This window comes from Physeter macrocephalus, chromosome 11 (assembly GCF_002837175.3).
Source record: "Physeter macrocephalus isolate SW-GA chromosome 11, ASM283717v5, whole genome shotgun sequence".
NCBI lineage: Eukaryota > Metazoa > Chordata > Mammalia > Artiodactyla > Physeteridae > Physeter > Physeter macrocephalus.
In genome coordinates this window covers 51,969,590-51,986,801 of record NC_041224.1, presented here as the reverse complement: position 1 = coordinate 51,986,801, position 17,212 = coordinate 51,969,590, and the positions used below count along the sequence as shown (strand labels likewise).

Sequence of the window (17,212 nt, the reverse complement as noted above, 5' to 3'; positions counted from 1 at the left end):
CTTGCTCAAGGACATAAAACTAGTTATGGCAAAGTGAAGACTGGAACTTAACTGGTATTAATTTATAAAATTTAGTGCTGATTATTATAAATGCAAACTGAACTTTATTTCTCCCCAAACCATAGAGCGTAGACTAATTTAGTCTTAAGAGAAAAATGTTTCCTAATTCTTCTACCAACTTGTAAACAGTGACACCTGTGTGATTTTAGTGGAATATTCAAAAGCCTAATCTAGTTTCAACTTTTCATAACTAAACAAATTATGGAGTTTCAAAACATAATATCAGAGATTACTTATTAATTACAAATAGCAAAGGGCATCTTTCCAACAATAAAACATCTGGTAAATATCACCTTAATCCTATTTGAACATCACCAACAATGGGATAATCAGACATCATGTGCCACCTGATTTGATGCACTAGGAAAGACACAATGTCGCCTATGTAGAATTCCCACGGAAAATATATAACCCAAATCTACTAATGAGGAAACAGTCAGATGAATCCAGATTGAGGACTATTCTATAAAACAACTAGCCTGGACTATAAAGAAAAGTAAATACCACAAAAGACCAAAAAGAAAAGAAAAGGGGATAGGGATCTTCTGTTCTAGATTACAGGAGACTAAATTGATATGATAATTAAATGATACTTGACTGAAACTTACACTGAAAAAACTTAAAGGCTATAAGGGGCATTACTGGGACAACTGGGGAATTTTGAATATAAACAGTATATTAGATAATAGTATTGTATCAATGTTAAATTTCCTGAGATAACTACATTGTGATTACATAAGAAAATTCTTTGTTCTTAGGAGACAAATATTGGAGAGTTAATGGATAAAGTGCTATAATATTTGCAATTAATTGTCACATGATTTAGGAAAAAAATTGTGTGTGTGTGAATACAGAAAGTAAAAATTCAATATGCTAATAATTGGTGAATTTAGATGAAACATATAATGTACAAATATGTATATAGGTACATATATTCATTGTGCTATTTCAATTTTATGGGTTTGAGTTTTTCCAAAATAAAGAGAAAAAGAAAAGGAAATCAATATTATTTAATCAAAAATAATATGAACTCAAACTATAACCTTCAGTGTTTATGGCACATAATAAAAGCTCAATAAGTGAGCTTGAATAAGTGAATATGCGGGAATAATTTCCTTAAGCATATTTTTTTCTACCTAGAAACAATTGTTAAAGAAGAAATTATTCCTGAGAGATCTTCTGGAATTAAATGACCAGTTATCGTGAAGTCTGGAAACTGGTACTGTGCTATTTTTTTCCTTGTTGATTTTTGCTGCCATGCCACAACCCATCATTATAACTTGATTCAAAAAAGTATTAATATCCAAAAGACATAGCAAATAATAAATATTCTGTGTACATGTAAAAGTTCTGTACTTTTACTTACAAGGTATTGCCACCAGAAAAAAATAAATGTTCTCTGAAAGAAGTTGAAAGAATATCTAATTCTATTTGACTATTAACTAAATATTTCTTTTTCATCAAAAAGGAATGATAGTAAACATATTTCTTGTATTCTGCACCTTATGGAGATGAAATATTTGAATTTTTAAAAAATCATCTAAGACCAAAGTTTAATAATTTTTAATAAAGAAGGATTAGAAATAAACCACTTTGGGATATTTTATGATTCAGAAGGAAAGTTACAGTTGTAGGCTAAACAGAAAAAGAAAGCAGACTACTTTGGTTGAACAATACACCCAAAAAACTATGATGAAGAAAATGGAAAAAAAGCTAATTGCTATATTATATAAGAAAAAATGTCCATTGTGGCCTTTTATTTCCTTAATGATTTCATAGTGCCTTATACAAGTAGCCATTGGGATTGAATACTTACTTCAAACAGACTACATATTTGTAATTTCTTATAAACAAAAAACTAGTTTAGCTTTTTAATTGTACTGAATTTCATATATAATTTTTCCTTGACTATGTATGGAAATATGATAAGCAGAATAGCACCATTATGAAATTTATATATCAAGGAATTAATCAGCTCTGATACATATTACCTGAAAATTCTATACCACTAAAGAGGAAGATTCCTACTTGCTTTTACCAAGATATTCTTCTCAAGTTATCAATTCTATACAAATTAGCTACAGTTTTTTATTATCCCAGGGATTCAATACCAGAGAAATAATAAAAATAGCTGTAAAACCACATTGAGAAAAAGGAGAAGTGATGAAGGGACTTTTTTGGTTGTTGTTCATTCTGCTAGTGTAATAAGTCCTACCCCTGTTACATTGCAGCCTAGCTTGGTGAAAATGCTGTTAACATTAGTGTTTCCCATAGCTTCTTACCTTATAAATATATTCATCCAAATATCACTTATTGGCTATCATTCCATCTGTTAACACTTTCTGGACCCTATTGTTCTCTCAATTACTACTGAATAGCATACTGAAAGTTACTGAGAAAGTAGGAATCCACAGATGGATACTTTCTTTATAGCCTGCTTTCTAAGAATATTTACAGTAATGAGAGCTTGGATAAAGAATGGAAAGTTCTAGTGAGTGGAATTTTGTTAACTGAGGGAAAACATTTTTTGTAACAACTTTTGTTGCTCCTCTCTCCCCTAAAATTTAAACTTTGCTGCCTTAGGTTGTAGTGAAGAGGCGCCACACAAATCAATGATGAATATTGCTGAATATCTGTGTGTTTATTGCAAGGAAAAGATTAGATGAGCCTCAACTAACACACTGTGTATTTTCCTGCTACTGGCCTCTAGCATAAACATGTTAAACTTCTGGATAATTGAGTAGTGTAATTAGTTGGGTTCTTATTAATCAATATAGTATGAGATTCATGTACACATCTTTTATATGTTCTTAGGTACTCTTGTAGTCCTTTGGGTTTAATTTTTTAAAATGTAGTGACGATAATAAATTTTTATTATACCTCATGTGAAAGAACTGTGTGTCTGCTTCTCATGATTTCTCTTTCGTTAACCTTTCAAACTGAGGAGAACAGCAGTCTCAGTAGTTGTGTATATTTATGAAAAAGTGAAGTGGGTGATGGTGAAGTTATACCCAAATGCTATGGTTCCTGATAGCACTCTGGTTTCAAATCTGCTCTTCCCTTCACTGACTGGAACACAACTTAAAAAACAAACAAACAAACACAAAAAAAACACTTCTATGCTGATGAATTTAGCAATTTTTAATTTTAGCTAAGGATTAGGGAAACTGATGATCAAAGGTGTGCTCTGATCCAGAATAGAGCTTTAATATACTATATTGTACTGAAATATAAGTAGAGCTCTACTAAAATGAAAACTTGAGTACCATAATACACATCTCAGTCAACAGAAGTGTTCAGGATGAATTATAAAGTTCCCTCAGTACTCCCAAATAATAACCCTTTTTTAAAAGAGTAATTATCAGTAACCCCTGGGTAACTGATTATATCAAAGACAGCAAGTGATTCCAAAGACTTTTATTAGAATCCAGGAGTGATTTTACAAAACAAGTAAAAAGGGTTCTAGGAAAAACCTTTTAATGGTACCTTTATGAATAATTACTTCTTTTAATTCTCACAGGTAGAATCACTTTTATTTTTTAGAAGTTGTATTTAAGACATTTAAAAGATATTAAATTTTAAGACAAGTTACTTTGCCAAGAATAAGTCAGATAATAGCAACACTCACCCACCTTCACTAACCAGCTCACTGTTGTCTGACTGCTTACAAGAGATGATCTTCTCCACTAGCTGGTTGTAGCTGCAGTTACCAACAGCTTTTACAATGTCATCAATCTACAAAACAAACAACTGTCTCACTAATCATGATAAAATTAAAAACAATAACAAAGAAACCCATATAACTCTTGAGGGTTTTATTCTAATATAATACTAAATATAAAAGTATTACTTATGAAAAAAGAAAATCAGCACTAAAATTAACACCCAACAGTTTCCAGTTTTGTTTATGGCTCACAATAACATATTATGAACAATATGGCTTAGCCATATTTCAATTATGCAAAAAATAATAAAATGGAATTATTATATACAACTTTATTTCTTAAGATTGTCAAGCAAGGCGGGCTTCCCTGGTGGCACAGTGGTTAAGAATCCACCTACCAATGCAGGGGACACGGGTTCGAGCCCTGGTCCAGGAAGATCCCACATGCGGTGGAGCAACTAAGCCCATGCACCACAACTACTGAGCCTGCGCTCTAGAACCCTCGAGCCACAACTACTGAGCCCGCTGGCCTAGAGCCCATGCTCTGCAACAAGAGAAGCCACTGCAATGAGAAGCCCGTGCACCGCAACAAAGAGTATCCCCCGCTCACCCCAACTAGAGAAAGCCCAACACAGCCAAAAATAAATAAATAAATAAAATAAATTTTAAAAAAAGATTGTAAAGCAAGGCAAATCTAAAGGATGTTAATTTATGGGATAAACAGGGTTTCCCATTTTATTTGTTACTTAGTTCCTAGCATAGTGGAGATATGAGCAGACATAACTAATGTTATTTTTCTAAAGAAAAGTTAATATATATTAATAAGGGAAAATATTTGCCTCATGATTATTTGATCTTTGTCTGTGAAGGTACAGTAGAAAAATAAATTCAAAGTTTTAAGGTATAGGAAAATAGAATTGGGCATCTCTACTCTCCTACCATATACTTTGCTTTTACTATTGAAGCAAAATAGATATCTGCTGTCTAAACAACTTACTTTGATTGCCCTCCCATCCCTAAAATATATTTATTTGTAAATTATTTACATGTACTTAATTAATTAACACAAATTAATACAATGAGATTAAAAAATAAGAGAGGCAATGTTTTCTTTACACATCCAAATGATCTTCATGAATACCTACTCTTTGAATACCACAAGAATTGACAGATCTGCACAATAGTAAGGACAGTGGTTTTCAAACTGGGAGCTTTTTAAAAAGCTGAAAGAATTCAAAACTCAAGTTGTTTCTCAAGTGCCTAAGTTTTCATTCCACTGCTGCCTAGCAAAGTTTGAGAACAACTTCTCTAGGTTATAATTTTTCTTTGTTCCTGCAAAATTCAAGGATGGTAAAAGCCTCTTAACCATCCAAGTGGGACTGACGGTTGGCTGAAGATCAGTTAATTGAATAAATTAAAGCAGGAAACTGTGGAAAATGTTACATACATATCTTAAACAGTTCATGTTAGCTTAAAACACACAAATGTATTCACTTGTCAACCTTCTGATACAGAGCCAAATAAGGCCCTTTCTTTGAAAGTGGATCTTTTGGCTATGATTCTAGGTAAACGACACAAAAGAATATGCCTTTCAGTTTTCATTTATTTAAAATGAAAACTTAGACCCTTAAGAAGCAGTTTGAGAGCACAATCCCTTTATATTTTCATTATTTTTGGTAACACCTTTACTGATTACAGCAATTTTCTTTAGTGACTCAACTTCATTGTCTTTCCAAAGAACTGAATTTTCAATCCTAAGGAATCCATAAAAATACACCTAGAATAATAAATACATGATCAATATATAAAAATCAGTTGTACTACTATAGACTAGCAATGAAAAATACAAAGATTTCAAATTTCATAGGCAGGATCTCTACATTAATATTTCATTCAATTAATTCATTTGGATGCCTTTATGCACTACCATGCACCAGGTGCTGTTAGAGAAACTGAAGACTCAGCAGTGAATAAAATAGACGGTCTATGCTTTCATAAAGTTTATATTCTAGAGAAAGGACAAACAATAAACCAAATAAGCAAAAATATAACATACTAGGTAGTTGTAAGCAGTGGTATGCAGCTGTTCTTTGTTTCCATTGTACTATAGCATTCCATAGTATGAAGATACTATAATACATTTATTCATTCATCTTTTGATGGCTATTCAAGTTGTTTTCAGTTTGGGGCGATGACAAATAATACTGCTATGAACATTCCTGTACATTTATCCTGTTTCACAAATCTAGTTTCTCTAGGGAATTTGCCTTGTCAAATTCTTGAGTCTTATCCTCAATTTTACTAGATAACTCCAAACTGCTTTCCAAAGGAGGTAGTCAATTTACATTATCATTAGCATGGAATGAAAATTCTCTATACTGCATATCTTCTCCAATATTTAGTATTGTCAGACTTCTAAATGTCAGCCATTCTGATGGGTGTGTAGTCGTATCTCATTTAGGTTTTAATTTGCATTTCCCTGATGACTAGTTCATATATTCACTGGTCATTTGGGTATCCATTTTTATGAAGTGTCTCTTCAAGTCCTTTTTGAAGAATTTTAGCTTTGTTAATCTTCTTTATTACATATTTACTTTCTATTTTAATACTTTTACTCTTAAGATAGATATAAAGCTCATTAATTTTCAGTCTCATTATTCCTTAATATTTGATTTTACGGCTTTAAAAACCCCTTTAAAAACTGTTTTAGCTAAAAAAAAAACTGTTTCAGCTAAATCTCACAAGTTTTGATATAGATTTAGTTGTTGTGTAATTTAAAATATACTTTAAGTTTCATTATGATTTTTTGATCCAGACAGTCTCTACTGTTTTTTCTGCTGATTTCTAGTTTAATTGCACTGTGGTCAGACTATTCTGTACTTCATATATTTTAAATCCTTAAAAATTTGTTGAAACTTGCTTTATGGTCCAGCATTAGGTCAATTTTTGTAAATTTCATGAGTGGATGAAAAGAATATATAGTCAGGTTCATAAAAAACAAGGAAAGACTGAGAAAATGGCAGAGACAAGGGGAGACTAGGAAGATACAATGATTAAAATGCAATGTGATACCCTGGATTGGATTCTGCAACAACAACAACAACAAAAAATTAGTGAAAAAATTAGTGAAATGCATAGACTAATATAGTTACAGTAATGTACCAATACTAAATTTCTAAGTTTTGACACATATATTATGGTCATGTAAGATTAGGGGAAACTGAGAAGCATGTATGGGAATTCTGAATAATATCTTTGAATAATTCCTGTAAATCTGGAATTATTCAAAAACAAAAAGTTCATTAACTTTTTTAAAAGAATGTATGTTCATTAGGTTCTCTTTTCTGCTTCTATCAATTACAGTGAAAGGTATATTAAAATCCCCCAGTATGACAATTTCTTTCTTCTTATAATTCTGTTAAATTTTGCTTTATGTACTTTGAGGTTATGTTATTAGATGCATACAAATTTTGTTTTCCATTGTTAAAAACTGACCTTTATTCTTTGTGGCAATTCCCATGGGTCCAAGGAATAAACAAACAGTCAATCAGGGTATTTACTTTCCAGGTGTCTCCAGCCGAGTACAAAGTTAAAATGATTATATCTTCTTGGCAAGTTAAACATTCTATTATTAGTAATGCTTTTTGACTTAAAAGTCTATTCTTTCTGATATGACTATAGATACACCAGCTTTCTTTTGATTAGCAACAGTATGGCATCTCTCTTTTCTCTTTTTATTTGCAATCTTTCTGTTTAACTTCAGACTGTTTTATATATGTCTCTTGTAACAGCAACTATATATACTTTAATCTGGCCTCAGAATCATTGTCTTTTAACTAGAGCATTTAGTCCTACTGACACTTACTATAATTATTCATATATTTGAATTTATTAAATCTACCATTCTTTTACCTCCCTTTATTCCTTCTTTTAGGATTAATTTTCCCCCTTCTACTAATCTAGAAGTTATCCATTATATTTTCTATTCTTTTCACGGTTACTCCAAAAGACCATTATCCAATAGAGGACACTGTAATAATGGAAATATTCCAAATCTTTGTTGCCCAGTAAGACATCCACTAGCCACACGTGGCTACAGAGCAATTGAAATGTGTCTAGTGAAACTTAAGAAGTAAATATTTAATTAAGTTTAAATAGCAACAGTTGGCTACCATGTTGGACAGAGAAGTTATAGGAACTATCACATCTACCCCTATCATATCAAATTCAGAAGTTAATACTCTCTTCTTGAACAATTAATTCTAGGCCCTTAGAATACTTTACCCTTCTCCCAACTTATGGTATTATTTTTGCATATGCTAATGTTTTTTAAACCCCAAAAGATAATGTTATTATTTAATACAGTCAACAATCATTTATATTGATCATGTTATTTTCTCTCTGTTCACTCTTCCATCTGAGATCACTTTCCTTCTTTTCAAAATCCTTGCATAGAATTTCCATTAATGATAGTCTGCTGGCAGGAAACTATCTTAATTAATCTAAAAGTGACTTTATTTCTCTCCATTCTTGAAAGATAATTTTTCTGGGAATAGGAAATAGGTTAGCATTTGTCTTCTTTCAGCACATTGAATGTATGATTTCCACTGTCATCTGACTTCCAATGCCGCTCTTTTTCATTTTCTTTTTTTTTTAATTAATTAGTTTACTTATTTATTTATTTATTTTTGGCTGAGTTGGGTCTTTGTTGCTGCACGTGGTCTTTCTCTAGTTTTGGCGAGAGGGGGCTACTCTTTGTTGTGGTGCCCGGGCTTCGCATTTCGGTGGCTTCTCTTGTTGCAGAGCACAGGTTCTAGGCACACGGGCTTCAGTAGTTGTGGCTCGTGAGCTTAGTTGCTCTGCCGCATGTGGGATCTTCCTGGACCGGGGCTTGAACCTGTGTCCCCTGCATTGGCAGGTGATTCTTAACCACTGCACCACCAGGGAAGCCCCCAATGCTGCTCTTAAACAGTTAATTATCAATTAATAATGGAGAAACACCTTCCTGTGGCTGAACTATGGTGCCCGCCCACCATCCAGAGAATGACTGACATTTATTTGCAAGATAATTATTTGCAGTACACATAATCATAATACAAAGAACTAGCCAGTTCTGACAGATACTTCATAGAGACCTATGGATTTCAAATTTTGCCTTGTTCTTTTTTCTTTCTCAGGATCAGAATCCTTCTGTCACAAAACAAGTAAGTAAAATAGATAAAAAGCACAGCTCTCAGGCCCAAGAGTTTGAAAACCACTGTGTAGACCAGAAAAGTCTGATGAAAATTTTCTGTCCTATATTAGAGTACCTTTTTTTCTTTAAGCATATGAATTCAACTGTTTGCCAGGCAATATGTACTACACATACAGTCAGAGGGATGATTTGAGTCCAGTTTTTAAGAACTCAGGCTTAAATTCCTTAGGTCATAAGTTCATCCTCCTCAAGAATCTAGGCTACCTGGCATTGCCATCTGCCAGGATCCAACATGACTCACCTTGGAGGTTTCAGGTGCTGGACATGTTTAGACTTTTCAGTGATGTTCTCAGAGACAGAGTGCCAAAAAAAATACAGATGCCCTGCTTATAAGCCACCCTTTCACTGCCCAGAATACTAGTTACCTTTACCAAAGGACAGGGATGAAGAAACACTACCAAATCCTTGCTATTATGATCTCTCCTCCCCTATAGGTAATGCATGCATGCATGCATGCATGTATGTTTCATTCCATCAGTTAATATCTATTGAGAACCTACTATGTTCCAGGCACTGTTCTTAACAATGAGAAATAAGAGCCCAGCTCTTATAAAACATACACTCAGACTTCCCTGGTGGCGCAGTGGTTAAGAATCCGCCTGCCAGTGCAGGGGACACGGGTTCGATCCCTGGTCTGGGAAGATCCCACATGCTGCAGAGCAACTAAGCCCGTGCACCACAACTACTAAGCCTGTGCTCTAGAGTCCGTGAGCCACAACTACTGAAGCCCGCATGCCTAGAGCCCATGCTCCGCAACAAGAGAAGCCACCACAATGAGAAGTCTGCACGCTGCAATGAAGGGTAACCCCTGCTCGCCGCAACTAGAGAAAGCCCATGCACAGCAACGAAGACCCAACGCAGCCAAAAAAAAAATAATAATAAATGAAATAAATAATCAATTAAAAAAACCCCAAAACATACACTCTACTGGGAGATGAGAGTCAATCAAGCAAATAAATAAATAATAATTCTAGATAACGACTGGGGGAAAGGAGGGTGACTAATTTCAACAAGGGAAGGCCTCTCTAACAAGGTGATATCTGACCTAAGACCTGAATAATGAGGAACTAGAAATGGAGAGATCTGGGAGAACAATGTGTTAGGGTAGTAAAACAGTGCTCCACAGTGGGCAATCAGCTAGTACAAAAACCCGAGCTAGAAATGAGCTTGGTATGTCTGAAAAATAGAAAGGCAGCTGGTGGTGTTGGAGGGTAGTAAAAAGGTGGGAGAATTATATGAGGTGAAGTTTGACAGGAGGCAGACTCTAGATCACGCAGTATATCATAAAAACTCTAATAAAGATTTTGTATCTTATTTTAAAGAACGAAATAATGCCATTTGCAGCAACATGGATGGACCCAGAGATTGTCATACTGACTTAAGTAACTCAGATAAAGACATATATCATATGATGTCGCTTATATGTGGTATCTAAAAAAATGGTACAAATGCACTTATTTACAAAATAGAAATAAAGGACTTCCCTGTTACTGCAGTGGTTAAGAATTCGCCTGCCAATGCAGGGGACACGGGTTCAAGCCCTGGTCTGGGAAGATCCCACATGCCGTGGAGCAACTAAGCCCGTGCGCCACAACTACTGAGCCTGTGTTCTGGAGCCTGCAAGCCACAACTACTGAGCCCATGCACCGCAACTAGTGAAGCCCACGTGCTCTAGGGCCTGCGTGCTGCAATTACTGAAGCCTGCATGTCTACAGCCCATGCTCCGCAACAAGAGAAGCCACTGCAATGAGGAGACTGCGCATGGGAACAGACAGTAGCCCCCACTTGGCACAACTAGAGAAAGCCCACACACAGCAATGAAGACCCAACAGCCAAAAATAAATAAATAATAAAATTAAAAATAAACAGAAATAGAGTCACAGATTTAGAAAATAGACTTATGGTTACCAGGGGGCAAAGTTGGGGGAGGGTTAAATTGGGAGATTGGGATTGACATATACACACTACTATATATAAAATAGATAACTAATAAGGACCTACTGTATAGCACAGGGAACTCTACTCAGTACTGTCTAACGGCCTATATGGGAAAAGAATCTAAAAAAGAGTGGATATATGTACATGTATAACTGATTCACTTTGCTGTACACCTGAAACCAACACAACATTGTAAATCAACTATATGCCAATAAAAAGTTAAAAAAAAAAAAGATTTTGTATCTTATTTTAGTTACACTGGAGGCTTTTAAGGAAAAGAGTAGGGCGCAGGGATAAAGGGGAGGGTTTATTTCACAAAGATGACTCTGACTGCCAAGACAATTCACTGGGGGGAAGAATAACCTTTTCAACAAACGGGGCTGGTACAACTGAATATCCACATGCAGAAGAATAAAGTTGGATCCCTTCCCCAAACCATATACACAAATCAACTCAAAATGGATCATACTCCTAAATTAAGCACTAAAACGATATACTCTATACTTAAATACTTTATATATTATAAATATACAAAGAACTCTTAGAACACAGTAACAAAAAGACAAATAGCCCAATTAAAAATGGGCAAGAGATCTGCAGATACTTCTCTAAAGAAGATATACAAATGGCTCATAAGCACATGAAAAGATGATCAACATCATTAGTCATTAGAGAAATGCAAACAAATCCACAATGAGATACAACTTTACACCTACTAGGATGGCTGTAATCAAAAAGATAGACAGGGGCTTCCCTGGTGGCGCAGTGGTTGCGCGTCCGCCTGCCGATGCAGGGGAACCGGGTTCGCGCCCTGGTATGGGAAGATCCCACATGCCGCGGAGTGGCTGGGCCCGTGAGCCATGGCCGCTGAGCCTGCGCGTCTGGAGCCTGTGCTCCACAACGGGAGAGGCCACAACAGAGGAAGGCCCGCATACCACAAAAAAAAAAAAAAAAAAAAAAAAAAGATAGACAATAACAAGTGTTGGTGAGGATGTGGACTCAGCTTTGTAGTTGGCCTCTAACTCCATGAAATTATAGTCAGAAGTCTTGGGCAGATTTAGCAGTCTGGAGGACTGTGCTCTTAACCTCACAATGTGGCTAATTTCATGTAACAGCACAAAAACATAAGTATCAGAAAACATAAATTTAGATTAATTTGCCAAATTAATAGATTTTTACTATATTTGTGTTCATATAATTTAAGATTTTCTACTTACCTGAGGGTCCACTAGCCATCCATGGTACAAAGGAATATCAAGAAGATCAAATACTATGCATTCTGGTGTATATTCAAACACTCGAACACCAGTGAATTTTACATTTACATCCAAGCCTGTCTGTAGTTTGTGCAGTACTGCCATAGCATCACTCATATTCTGAAAATAGAAAGCGAAAGAGAAAAAATGAGGAAAATCAAACAACAAAAAAGATATTTAAATGCAGGCACATTTACTACAAATTTTCCATTTTATCCAATTTATTCATCCCTTCAATTTTTATTATTAAGTACCTACTATGTGCCAGGCACTAGTATGAGTTCTAATGATAAAATAATGGATAAAACAAAGTTCCTAATCTCATGGAACTAACATTCTCCTATGAGAGACAAATACATAAATTATAAAGTCAAGTATTAGTAAGAAAAATTGAACAGGATAAGGATGTACAGAGTGAGAGGGGTAAGGGACCTATTTTTAGACCAGGAAGTCCAAAGACAAAATTTCTAGTCAAAGAAGAAGGCCTCTCCCACTTCTAGGTATATTCCTAAAAGAACTGAAAGAATTTAAAGCATCATCTTGAAGAGATATGTGTACACCCATATTCATTGCAGCATTATTCACAACAGCCAAGAGGTGGAAGCAGCTCAAATGTCCATTAACAGATAAATGGATAAAGGGAACATAGCATACATGTACAATGGAATATTATTCAGCCTTAAAAAAAAAAGAAGGAAATACTATTACATGCTACAACATGGATGAAACTTGAGGACATTATGCTGAGTGAAATAAGCTGCTGCAAAAGAACAAATACTGCATGACTCCACTTATGTGAGATATCTAGAGTAGTCAAAATCATGGAAATAGAAAGTAGAATGGTAGTTGTCAGGAGCTGGAGGGAGGGAGATCTGGAGAGTTGTTCAACGAGTATAGAATTTTAGTTTTACAAGATGAAAATGTCCTAGAGATGTTACACAAGAATATAAATACAGTTAACAAGACAAAATTATACACTTAAAAATGGTTAAGAGAGAAAATTTTATATTATGTTTTTTAACCACAATTTTTAAAAAAGAAAGAAAAAGAAATGAGCTATCAAGCCATGAACAGACATAGAGAAAATTTACATGTACATTACTAAGTGAAAGAAGCCAATCTGAAATATATTGTATGATTCCAAATGACACAGTGGGAAAAGGCAAAACGATGGAGACAGTAAAAAGATCAGTGGTTGCCAGGGGTTAGGAGCAGGGAGGGATGTACTGGAAGAGCACTGAGGATTTTTACTGCAGTGAAAACTATTCTGTAGGATACTATAAAGGTGGATACATGTCATTGTACATTTCTCAAAACCCAAAGAATGTATAAACACCAAGAGTGAACCCTAATGTAAACTATGGACTTTGGGTAATAATTATGTATCAATGTAAATGGTGGGAGATGAAGTCTGAGAGAAAGAGGCTGGATCACAAAGACTTGTTGGTCAAATTAAAGAGTCGTTCTGTCCACATCAGTTTTCTCAATAAACACGGTCATGTAATGTGTAATGAAGACTATTTTAAAACATGTTTTTCTAAATGTTTTAATATATTAAATATGTACATAATTTAGAGGGTATATTTGATGGAACAAATAAAAACCAATATATAAAATTTGATAAAATTTTATTGAATCCCTACTGTTAATCAGACACTGTGCTACATACTAAAGATATAAAACAGGAGTAGACTATAGCCTACTGGAGGGCTTATAGTAGAAAGGGTGAACATGAAATAAATCCTTTTATATTAAAATTAGGGACTCTCACTGAAATCTGAGAAGGACAAATTTAGGTCATAATAACAAAGTCCTATTTTACCAATTAACTTATACCATGCTAAGAGACTATACAGACTGAAAACAAATTATTCAAATGTTTTAAATTTATGAATGAAGAATTTATAACAGGATAACACTGTTATATACTCTTTGGCTTTTGCCAGTTTCACCTCTAATAACTATATTCCCCTAAAACAATATATTTTCTCAGTCTTCCTAAAAGTTGAACCCTTGAAAACAGTCAGCTCACATTTTTTTCCTTTCAGTGTTTTAAAACTTTTCCTAAAGCCATAACAATGATGAATGTGAGAAAATAGTAGCAATAATGAGCCACTGTAGGATTGCAGTTCTACTATTGATACTACTGATTTTTTTCTGCTATTTGTTAAATTCTTAGTTGCCAATCATCCAGTTTCCTTCAGGGGGAAGTATAATTTCTAACAGCTCCTGGACTCAAGGTTATACCTTTATGTATCTTCTACATTTTTAATAGATTATATAATGTTAAAATAACTAAGTTAATACAATTAATAATCTCCATAAATAAAACTGATAAAAATAAACACAAAGAGTTAAAAAGAGTATTTTGCCATCTTGTTCCTGAATCCAAATGGGTGCTTACAAGAAAGGATTACTACTCCTTTAAGCCAGTAGTTCAACTGTTTCTTAGAATTTTTCTTAAAGGTACCATTAACGTGGTGAAATTTTAAATTTAAATATAAGATATATTTTAAAAATATATTTGCAGTCATATAAAAACCTGTCATAAACACACACGCACAGTATTTTCTTGTGTTGTCATCATTAAGCAAAACTGAAAAAAATACGCTCTTTGTTTATATTATGATTTCTGTAAAAGGGTTTTTAATTAGGAAGACTGCAGCTCTGCATTGGTCTTTCTAAAATTTAGGCTTAAACATTTCTGTTCACACAAAACTATACAAAAAGAACATTGTTACATCACACCTGTGGAACATTAAACACTAGCTTAGACTCAGTCTTATCAGCTTGGTACATACTATTCTCAAAACTAATGGTAATGCAATCACAATACCTTATAAATAGTTTTAGAGCTTATTTTAAATGCAGGGTACTTTCTGTCTGACATGTTTATAAGAAATGCAAGTGGTTGTTAGTGTCTGTTTCAACTTTGTAGCAAAACTTTACTTCCAATCATTTTCCAAGAGTCTAGATCACCTTAATGGAAACATATCCTGAGACTGCAAGACAGACTTGAAACAAAGTGCTGGTATCATTTGCAAATACTCATCACTCAACATTTTCTCAAAAAACAAATACTGTATGCTAACACATATATATGGAATTAAAAAAAAATGGTTCTGATGAACCTAGGGGCAGGACAGGAATAAAGACGCAGACGTAGAGAATGGACTTGAGGACATGGGGAGGGGGAAGGGTAACCTGGGACTAAGTAAGAGAGTAGCACTGACATATATACACTACCAAATGTAAAATAGATAGCTAGTGGGAAGCAGCTGCATAGCACAGAGAGATCAGCTTGGTGCTTTGTGACCACCTAGAACGGTGGGATAGGGATGGTGGGAAGGAGACGCAAGAGGGAGGGGATATGGAGATATATGTATACATATAGTTGATTCACTTTGTTATACAGCAGAAACTAACACAACATTGTAAAGCAATTATACTTCAAATAAAGATGTTAATAAATGAATAAATAAGATTTTCTCAAGACTGTGCAACAGAAGTAAAATGAATTTTGAGGTTAATGTGAAACTGCAACTATGATCCATAATTTCTAATTTCAAGTTTTTGTATTAATCATAATAGCCTTGCTGATTTCAATAAGAAATGATACAAATTTGATAAATAAACAATATAAATTTAACCATAACACTTCATACTTATAAAATATTTACTGGTTTTATATATTGACCGTTAGCCTAAGATTTCATTTGAAAAGAAGTTTCCATTGTGAAAAATGTTTGGAAATCCTTGCTTTAGGCTACAAATTCCAATAGAATTTAAATGATTTAGCACACCTATTTGGCTTTAGCTATGGATTAAACAGTGATGCAATGCAACATACTGGCTTTTCCATTTTATTAGGACTAGATTATTTGAACATTCAAATTCAAGAAATTTTGCAATACCAAAATGAATTTTGTTTTCTTTTTGCCATTTGGATACTGGTGAAAGTATGTAGTAAGGGTTACTTTGAAAGTAAACATAAAGGTTCCAAAGATGTCTGTTTCTTCCCTGCCTGATACTTCTTTCACTGTAAGAACCTGATTTCTGCTTGCCTTCCATTGTCAAACAAAGGAAGAATACTGAAGAAAATGAAGCTCTGCTTGCTTTCTTACAGCTCCAATAATTTTGAGCCCAGTGGTCCCCTCCTATATTACAGAATAGTATCTCTAAAGAACATGCCAAGCAATGTAGACACATTGAAACTATGAAACAGCAGATTTAGTCCTAATGACATACCCCAGACATCATTTGCTGAACTGTTTTCTACATATAATTTAATTGTAAAATATACACAAATGAGGAAAGATAAATCAATAACAAATTCACTTGAAAGTCAATATTTTCAAGGAAAATACCAAGTTACCATTCTACATAGGTGTGTAGAACGGTATCTATGTTTCATTCTACATTGCATATAGGTTCACATAAAAGAGAGATCAGCAAAGTATGGCCTGTGGGTCAAATAAGGCTGTGAGCTAAGAATGGTTTTTACATTTTTAAAAGGGTGTAAAAAGAGAAAACAAAGATATGCCCAAAAAGCCACTGAGACTCCCTCTTGCGAGAGCACCATAGTCACAACCAACTGCTGAACAATCATGGACAAGAAGACACTGGACCTCACAAAAAAAGATACCCTACATCCAAAGACAAAGGAGAAGCCACAATGAGACGGTAGGAGGGGTGCAATCACAATAAAATCAAATCCCATAACTGCTGGGTGGGTGACTCACAAACTGGAGAACACTTATATCACAGAAGTCCACCCACTGCAGTGAAGGTTCTGAGCCCCACGTCAGGCTTCCCAACCTGGGGGTCCAGCAATGGGAGGAGGAATTCCTAGAGAATCAGGCTTTGAAGGCTAGCGGGATTTGACTGCAGGACTTTGACAGGACAGGGGTAACAGAGACTCCACTCTTGGAGGGCACACACAAAGTAGTGTGCACATCGGGACCCAGGGGAAGGAGCAGTGACCCCAGGGGAGACTGAACCAGACCTACCTGCTAGTGTTGGAGGGTCTCCTGCAGAGGC

The 17,212-nt window shown here is 34.7% G+C and overlaps 1 protein-coding gene across 5 annotated transcripts in view; it reads right to left on the bottom strand.

Moving 5' to 3' along the window:
* MINDY2 (MINDY lysine 48 deubiquitinase 2) overlaps positions 1-17,212 on the bottom strand; it is an 82,787-nt gene that overhangs the window by 36,459 nt on the left and 29,116 nt on the right. For 4 of the 5 annotated variants that reach the window (XR_003681761.2, XM_007128498.4, XM_028495271.1 and 1 more), the window contains exons 4-5: positions 12,134-12,292; positions 3,693-3,795 (exon numbers count right to left, since the gene is read on the bottom strand). Coding sequence is in view for 4 of the 5 variants with exons in the window: in XM_007128498.4 (XP_007128560.1) it covers positions 3,693-3,795; positions 12,134-12,292 (262 nt within the window). In the remaining variant the exon portion in view is untranslated. The remainder of the gene's footprint in view (positions 1-3,692; positions 3,796-12,133; positions 12,293-17,212) is intronic. The other variant, XM_007128499.4, reaches the window with a different exon arrangement.